At 37.6% G+C, this 9,784-nt stretch overlaps 1 protein-coding gene across 1 annotated transcript; it reads left to right on the plus strand.

The window, feature by feature from the left end:
• Positions 1–3,503: 3,503 nt before the first annotated feature.
• LOC148938362 (uncharacterized) lies at positions 3,504–3,956 on the plus strand. The gene has a single exon (XM_089107850.1). The coding sequence runs from the start codon at positions 3,504–3,506 to the stop codon at positions 3,954–3,956; it is 453 nt and encodes a 150-aa protein (XP_088963976.1).
• Positions 3,957–9,784: the final 5,828 nt, after the last annotated feature.

Genomic DNA, 9,784 nt, shown 5'->3' on the forward strand with positions numbered 1-9,784 from the left:
TATATAAGGGTGTTTTCCCCTTCTCAATACCTCGATCTTTACGGCTAAAGTTTGACTTTTTGTCCCAATTCCTTGAGAACGATTCCTGAAATACAAGAGCCGTTTAATTAGAATAATAAGAAGCTTTTTAAAAGCAATAGATAATTTTAGCTTAAAAAGCAGGGTGTTGAGGAGGGGGGAACTCCCTCATATACGGAATAATTTCTGTTCGTTCTAAGCTTTAATGTTGCTCCTTACTTTCAGTCGAAAAAAGTAGTTTTTTGTATTTATTTTCTGATCGTTTTTCAAACGATCCTCGCTCTCCTCACTTCCCAATAAAAACTCCATCCCCTCAAGGGAAAATCTTCTGTATAAAGTTTCTCTCACGTAAATAAAATCTTCCCCAAAAAATTTACTTCCGGACAATTCCATCCTTGCTAAAAGTTCCCCCAGTAAAGTTTCTTTCGAATGATTCCGCCTGAAAAATTCTGCTTAGCATACTTTCATTTGAGAAAGACTTTAATTTCTAATTGTTTTTTAAATCATGGTGGAAATAGCCCCTTTCGAGGAAATATTTCCCCAGAAACCCCCACCCCCAGTAGGAAGTTGTTCCCGTGGAAAGTTTCCCATGAAGAGTTTTTCCAGTGGAAAATCCCCTCCCCCAACAGAAAAATCCTCCAGACAATTCCAACGCCGATGAAAGTTTACCCCGGAAAATTCCCCTGGAACATTCCCACATACAAAATTGAGTCGGCAAAGAGAAAGTAAGACAAGTAGAAAGAATTTGAAATAGGAATTCTGACAGATCTCACCGGTTTAAAATTTCCGCTTGAAAGTTAGCCCCCGGAAACATTTCTTTACGCTATTTTTTTAGAACCTTTAAAAAAGTTATTATTCCAATCAAACGGCCCCTGACTTTCAGGAGTCGTTCTCAAAGAGTTAGGGCAAAAATCAAACTTTAACGTAAAGAGCGAGGTCTTGATCCCACTCCCCCATACACGTAAGTATTTCTGTTTGTTTGAAGTTTTGATATTGCTCCCTACTTTCAGTTGAAAAAAAACCTGTTTTGTTCTTTAACTTCTAATTGTTTTTAAATAATGCCAGGAAATCTGGTGCTCCCTCCATTGAAAATGTTTAACTTTCATGGAAAATTACTCCATGTTAATTTCTTTAAAATTAAAATACCCCCCCCCCCAGGGAATTTCCCTCAGACAATTCCTATCTATTTGAAAATTCCCTCCAGAAAATTTCTTTTCATTTGAAAAAAAAAATAATTTCTGTATGTTTTTAAAATCATGCTGGAAACACCCTCGTCCGTGGAAAATTGTCCCCGCCAATACCTCCTCCCCCCAATACTAGCATAAACTTGTTCGTGCAATAAACTCCCTCTGGAAAATTTATCCCCTGGAAAACTCCCCCATGGAGAACGTATCCTGTGGAAATTCCCCCCCCCCCCTAAGGAAAAATACTCTGGATAATTACAGTTGGCAAGTTTTCCGCGAGCAATTCCTCGTAACATCTCCACATATAAAATTTAGTTGGTAAAGAGAAAGTGAGACAAATGAACCACTGGAACTCCCTCCACATGGAAAATTTTCCTTATGAAAAATCCCCAAACATGAAAATTCACCCCCCTCCCCCCGAAAAATGTCTGTATATTTCCCATGTCAAATTCTATAACTAAACAATGGGCAAATTTCATGTCTTACAGATCTTTCCCAAAGGGCTCTGGGGGGTCATGCTGTCCCCAAAAGCATACTTACTGGACTTTTTAACTATGAAGAACAAAATGGCCATCTCGTAGATGATTTCGGAGACCACACTGCCTTTCCATGACGATAAATAAAAGTTCAAATAGGGATAAAATCCTTTTAATAGACAGTGTTTTTTATAACAGTGATAGAAATTCACAAAAATACCAGATATTTCGGTCACATATACAGTGACCGTCATCAGTAGTCACTGTAGTCGGTCACTGTATATGTGACCGAAATATCTGGTATTTTTGTGAATTTCTATCACTGTTATAAAAAACACTGTCTATTAAAAGGATTTTATCCCTATTTGAACTTTTATTTATCGTAATGGCCATCTCAAAAATTTATAACTTTTGATCGGGTGACTTCGAGGGAAAAAATGGGACGGGGGGAAGGCTAATTGCCCTTCATTCTTTTTGGTCACTTCAAAAGGGCACTAGAACTTTAATTTTCGTTCGAATGAGTCCTTTCCTAATATTCTACGACTATTGGTTCGATGCGATCACCACCGGGGAAAACAAACAAACAAATAAATGCACATCCATGATCTTTCTTCTGGCAAAAAACTCCAAAATTCCACATTTTTGCTGATGGTAGTGGCCGATTCAGGGGAAATTTTTTCTGGTGCCCACATTCCTTATTTTCTTTTCTTCACTCTTTTTTAGAATAAATTTGTTAATTTGATCAATTATTGGCACCTATGTCACTTCCCCCCCCCCCCCAATATTTTGTTCATTGGCACCCTTCTCACATTGAGCCTCCTCCAAGATTTTGCTCTAGATCCACCCCTGTACGGTGGGAGCTTGAAATTTCTGCAACAGGGTTCTCTGATTCGATAAATCTGATGGTGTGATTTTCTTTAAGGCTCCTTGACAATTAAGAGGTGTTATTCCTCTGTTTCGGAAATCAGACGAATTTTCTCAGGCTCGCAGTTTTTGTTGGGTAAAATTAAAATTAATGAATCTTATATATTTGTAATCAGAATAAGAGCTCGAATCTTTTAGTATAACTATTAATATCAAAATCTCTTTTGTAGAGTTTCAGTTACTATTGAGCTGCGTCACTTTTTATTTCTAGTTCGTTACCATGAACTGTTTGATTTGCACATTACTTTTTCATTAAAGAAGAACTCTGTAAAAGAAACATGATTACATGAAAAAAATGTATCGACTGAATATAATTGAATATTACTATCACGTGTTGGATATCGGGCTCTGGCAAATATCAGATCGACATGGAGAGTGAATCCATGCTGGTGCCCACATCGCTCTTTACTTAGCGATGGTGCCCACATCGCTCTTTACTTGATGTGGGCACCATGCTGGTGCCCACATCAATACACTGTGCCCACATCGCTCTTTACTTAGGCAACACTATTGCACTGCCTGTGATTAATTGCTTGTGGGTTTTAACAACAACAACAAAATTATTACTGCTGTGGGTTTCAACCAGCGATCTTAGGAAGGCCATCAACCTTAAAGACGCTGCTTGGAAGAGAGAAACCCGCTGATTATACAAAAATATCCGCGAGCTGACAGACGGGAAGCCTTCCCCTCTTAGCTGTGTTCTATCTGCGGATGAAAGCATGTTGGATGATGATGCAGATGAACTTTCCTCCTGGAGTAGCCACTTTTCAAAAATTCTGAATGCTGAGGCATTCACACATCCTAACCCAGACCGGATTCAAGAAGCCGTGGCTACACAAAAGATAACATCTGATCTCGTATCGCAACCGTTTGCGGCCTCAGAGATCCAAAATGATTTAATATGTCAAAAAATAATCGAGCCCCTGGTTTCGGTGGTATTTCATTAGAACTTCCCAAGTACGGAGGTGTAGCAATGATACTGTGGCTCCAGCTCATTTTCTCAAATATATGGAAGACGAAATACATACCTAAAGATTGGCGTCCTGGCATCATTTTGCCGTTCTTGAAAAGAAATGGCAGTCACCAAATCTGCTTTTATTGTCGAGTAATTACGGTTCTCTCCATCCCCGACAAACTTTTTTCCAAGACACAACTGGAGATATTCTCCGCCTTCTTGCATAGAAAGAGAAGAGTTCAGCAAGCGGGGCTCATGCCCGGCAGATCGACAACGGAGCAAATCTTCACTATGCGTCAGTTGACGGAAACAGCCTTAGAGTTTTGCAGAAAAGAACACATTGCACTTGCAGACTTCAAAGCACTTTTTTCTCTGAAGATCATCGTTTGCTCTGGCTGATACTGAGAATCACAGGGCTATCCCATAATATTGTTTCATTTTCGAAAAGTTATACAATTGTACGGAGAGCTGCGTGCAAGTCAACGTAGGCCCACATTCTTAGTAAAGACAGGCCAACGGTAAGATTGCACCACCTCTATCGAGCTCTTCAACTGCATGAGAGACTGCATCATAACTTGCATGGCAAATCGCCTTCGATGTCCAGTTTGCAGACCGGGTGCTTACTGATGCTGGCCTAGCAGATGATATAGCCTTAGTCGTAGACACCATCGAAAAAGTCACCGAAGGTGTCCATGTGATTTCAGAAGGAGCATCAAAAGTTGGTCTTTGGATCAACTGGCAGAAAACTAAACTTATACCCATCGAGCCCCTCAAGTCACTACCTACTGTAAAGAAATTCAACATTGGGAGCATGTTGTTAGCGTCATGAGTTGTCAGGAGCTGTTAGAAAGATGAATATTATTTGGCGAAAACCAAATATAAACCACAATACTAAAAAATGAATTTATGACGCTCCAGTCAGTACCGTGCAACTATATGAAACAAAGACGTGTCCAGCTGCAAAATCCATCTTTTACACCATTGACGTCACGCAAACAAAACATGTTCCAAGAATTGAGGGTCTTCACTTGACTGACTTTTTAATTAACCATAGCCCCCTGTAACGTACTTAGCAAGCTCCTTTCTTGATGACAGCTGGCCAAGCACACTTTTCGCTACTAGAACAACCTCTTTCGTCTTCCGCATGACACCCCAGCAGGAAATTGGTTTGACTTTCATCCCACCCGGCGCGGATGGAAACATCCCAGCGGACCCCCTCACTAAGAGAAAAGACAAAGACAAAGAAATTGGTGCCACAGCCCATATCTTAATAGAAGCCATGCATCTGGCAAGCGATAGGTCAACCTGGAGGTGCCTGGTCTCATAGCTCTCTACACCGCCCTGGCAAGAGCCATAAGTCAAGTGACTCTCAACCAAGCTGTGGTTCTGACAATTTTTATTGGCTTTTATTTAACTTTGTCTGTTTAGATGATCAAAGTCTTAAAATAAATACTTCAAAAATTAAATCATGAATGAACTAGACGCATTTATAGACATGGCATTCATCATAGACGTATAATATTCCAGCAATTGGTTGTTCGAAATAGCGAGAGGTATTGCCTCGCCTGGAATTTTTAAAAGCTAGGTTTTGTTGCTATAAGATATGAAACATTAAATTAGTATAAAAGATGAATTGATTTAATTTTACATCTTAATAGATTAAGATTATAAAGAATAAATTCACTAAAGAACTAAAAGTTGGTGGACCAAACAGGGTCAAAATATTATCAAATGAAGATTCTGAGATAACTAATCCGTGTACAACTGGTCTTCAATATACACGACCTATAATTTTCAGACTAAGAGTAAAAAATAGTGATCAAGGTTACAATGATCGCTATGGCCTAATAAAAGGACGAAGCTTTTGAAAAAAAAACCCATCAAGTTAGAATAAATAACTATTTGAAGTAGATTCAAGAATGGTAACTAGAATTTCGATTAATCTTAAAGTTGAAAGTTGCAAAAACAAATCGATGGGAATTTCGAAGGAATTTCGAAAGCCTGAAATTGTCAACACTTTGAACAACAAGGAAATTCCCTTTTTTACATGGGTAGCACTGGTGTGTCTTTTTTTTCTTGCCACTAGCGAGGCGCTGGAAACTCATAGAGAGCTATTTAAAGGCTTATTTGAAAGTAAATTACTATTTATACGTTCTTTCTTTATATAACAAAACATAATATTAAAATGGAATAGAATTTTGATTAAGACAAATTAGAGTAAAGGGTGGTTCATCGAGGGTATAGCAACCCCCCATTCTATAAAAATCGTTTACTGTTCATTTCAAGTATTAATATTTCTCTTAACTTTGATTAAAAAAAAAAAAAAACTTTTATAATCTAAGAGCTATTAAGCCACACCTGCGGTTTCCTTCTATAGCTTTCATTCATATACATCTTTGGCCGAAACTAAACAACAATTTTGTATTCTGGCACTAATTGTTATATTCTATAATAATGACACTCCATAAATACAAAGTTGTTGATGATTCGGTAATCAGAAAGCTTGTCATTGTCTTGGAAAATTCTGTGTCCTGAAAATTGTTCCAACTCAGGCAATGGATGTCTATAAATTGGACTGATATTTAGAAGACTATCTGAGTTTGACAGGCTGCTTCAGATATGCGTAGGCTATTCCAAAATAAAGGTGAACTTCCAAAAGATTTATTGATTTGTTCTAAAATTTAATCGAGAATGAGGTAAAATAAATAACAGAATTGGAAGCATGATATCATAATTTTTTAATTTCTATAGCCAAGGCTCAGGGTGTTTATTCACAGTTAAAAAAAAGTTTTGAAGAATAGGAAGATAACTCTGCAAACCAAGAATAGAATGCTAGAAGCTACAGTGATGACAGCGGTCAAATATGGCTCTGAAGCATGGGCGCTCCGAAAAGTGGATGAAGATTTGCTAGATTTTTTCCAGAGAAATTTCTTAAGGATTGTTCTGGGTACCCGGCTGACTGACCGTTTTTCAAACAATAGGCTATACGAAAAATGTGGTTCAATACCTCTCTCTAGGGCTATAATGAAAGAAAGGTTGAGGTGGCTAGGGCACGTTGTGCGGATGAAGCATGACAGATGTCCGAAGATTGTTCTTTTCGGCCAACCGTCTAGGGCTAAACGGAAAGCAGGTCGTCCTTGTCTGGGGTGGAAGAGCGTCATAAAGAAAGATTTAAAGGAAATGAGAGCTTCGTGGGCGGGTGTAAAAAAGGGAGGCTTTTGAATAAATTGGGATGGAGGAGGAGCGTGCGTAGCTGTGTTGGCCTCAAGCAGCTTGATGCTGCGGTGAGTTGTTAGTAGTAGCAATAGCAGTAGTATAAAATTATCCCTTGAAAATTATATTCCAGTTAAAAAACTAACTTTCTTAGCTGTTAAGTTAAAAAGTAATAATTAAGTATTTTACTTTATAGCCCCTCCCAACGAAGCTTATCTCCTTGCCATAATCCTTCAGCCAGAAAGTGTAATATGGGGTTGGGGGCCAGCCATCCTCTGCTTTCCCACGCTCTTCCAGTATATGTGCCCCAGAAGTCTTAGCTCCTTCGAAAATTTTTCTTAAGGTCATGTGGCCAATTTTGGAGTAATTCCCCTTGTCTGTAGCGTAGAATAGAAATATCCCAACATTGCTGTTCAGTAGTCTGTATCATTCTGGTTGTGCATTTTGGAAAAGTCAAGAATCTAGGGAATAACTGTCTAATATAAGGGTATAAACCATCCTGTTTTCCAATTTCCTTATATCTTTAATTCTTAGTAACTTACAGCTTATCTTTAGTCAGTTATCATTACATATATTATACTGCAACTGGTGGGGTATGGGAGTCCCCTCATTCGGTTCGTCGACTTAACCCAGAAAATAAAATATCCACATTTAGAGCTTGGTTAATTCTTGCTGGGCTTACAGAATCACGCCACCTACCCTCGTTCCAAACCACCTAACCAGAGAAACCAGGACTCGAACCCCTGTTTGCTGTTAAGGTACCTATTGCTGTTGCTGTTAAGGTACGCTCCGAAACAAAAGATATGATTTGATAAAATTTATTTTTAATCAATTATCATACCATGATAATAAACGATTGAATGAAGATTTCAACACCCCCAAAAGAGCCAAAGCTGTGTTAACATCCATTATTAAGGAATCTTTGTTTAATATTGTTCCAATATATTTCAGGTAAAATCTTTTCCGTTTGGTTATTTATATATTTATTTACGCGAATAAAGTTATCTATAAATGAATTTTTGTTTTATTTTACTATTTAACTGGTTCTATTTTATTTAGGCTGAAAACTTAAAAATTTATTTGTAAACTGAATTTTCACCAATATGATCTTCTTCATTTTGAAGCTAAAGCTTGCTTGTGAGTGGGCCTGTAAAAATGTATCAAGAGCTTAAGCCAAATAAATTAAAGCACGTTTTTTACCACAAAATTATAGGAAACTAATCTCTCTTGTCCTCTTTGCTACAAGTCTTTCCCTGTCACGTGGACCCCTTTAGTACTAATTAAATAAAAAAAACAAGTTTTTTTAACTGAAAGTAAGGAACGACGTTAAAACTTAAAACGAACAGAAATTATTCCGTATATGAAGGGGCTGTCCCCTCCTCAACGCCTCGCTCTTTACGCTAAAGTTTTTTTATTGTTTAAAAAAATAGAGTTGTGAGAAAGTCAAACTTTAGCGTAAAGAGCGAGGCGTTGAGGAGGGGACAGCCCCTTTCATATACGGAATAATTTCTGTTCGTTTTAAGTTTTAACGTCGTTACTTACTTTCAGTTAAAAAAACTTGTTTTTTTATTTAATTTTTGAACGTTTTCGAATTAATGCAGGTTTTGATTTTTGCTCACCGTACATGAATAATTAAAACAAAATTTGCATATTATATTTGGTTAAATGGCTTTCTCGAAACTTGTTTAATTTTATTTACGAACGTTTTTATTAGTAATAAATATACGTAACTTAGAATTAACTTACGTAACGAACTTCTATATTCATAAATTTTTAACACGTATATTAGGGGGTTCGCCCCCTAGTCAATACCCTGCTCTTTAAACTATAGTTCGAATTTTTTTCCAGTTCTTTAAAAATGACCTCTTAATCACAATCAGTTGATCAGTTGAAAAACTTGTTTTTTTTCTATTTAATTCCTGATCTTTTTCTTTAATAATGCTGGGAAATCCGGCGCCCCCTTCATAGCAATGTCCCTTCTCCCATGAAAACTTCCTTCATGGAAAGATCCTTCCATATAGCCCCCGACCCTCTCCTTCCCCCACCTACCAGAAAAAATCTCCTCTAAAAAAGTCTGTATACTTCCCAATAACCAATACTATATGTTAACATTGAGTAAAGTTCATAACTTTCAGCCCTCCCCCTGGGGACTTTGGGGGATCAAGTCATCCTAAAAGACATTTTTATCATATTTTTGCCCATGCTGAACAAAATGGCTATCTCAAAATTTTGATCGGGTGACTTTGGGAAAAAAATGAGCGTGGGAGGGGGCCTAGTTGACCTCCATTTTTTTTGGTCACTTAAAAAGGGCACTAGAACTTTTGATTTCCGTTCCAACGAGCCCTCCCACGATATTCTAGGACCACTGGGTCGATACGATCACCCCTGGGCAAAAGAAAGAACAAACAAACAAACAAACAAACAAACAAACAAATAAACGCGCATCCGTGATCTTTCTTCTGGCAAAAAATGCAAAAATCCACATTTTTGTAGATAGGAGCTTGAAACCTTTACAGTAGGGTTCTCTGATACGCTGAATATGATGGTGTGATTTTCATTAAGGTTCTATAACTTTTAGGGGGTCTTTCCCCCTTTTTTGAAAATCAGCCAAATTTTCTCAGGCGCGTAACTTTTGATGGGTAGCTCTAAACTTGATGAAAGTTATATATTTGAAATCAGCATTGAGATTTGATTCTTTTGATATATCTATTGGTATCAAAAACCCGTTTTCTAGAGTTTCGGTTACCATTGAGCCGGGTCGCTCCTTACTTACAGTTCGTTACCACGAACTGTTTGATAATGTATCTGCTTGATTGTAACCTATTTTAAACCTTCTGATAGATATTTCAGGGAAGAGACTCCTGATGTATTAATATCCCGAAGCTTTTACTTATTCAAGTGGAAATCCCAGCAAGGAAAATAGATGAGATTATGAGGCCAGTGTATTTACTCATTTTAGGAAAATCTTTGAAGTGTCCCATTTGAGGAATTATTTAAATAAGATTTATTCGCTG

The sequence above is a fragment of the Artemia sp. Qi Xiang Cuo genome, unplaced genomic scaffold, assembly GCF_049724085.1.
Source record: "Artemia sp. Qi Xiang Cuo unplaced genomic scaffold, ASM4972408v1 HiC_scaffold_2954, whole genome shotgun sequence".
NCBI classification, from domain to species: domain Eukaryota; kingdom Metazoa; phylum Arthropoda; class Branchiopoda; order Anostraca; family Artemiidae; genus Artemia; species Artemia sp. Qi Xiang Cuo.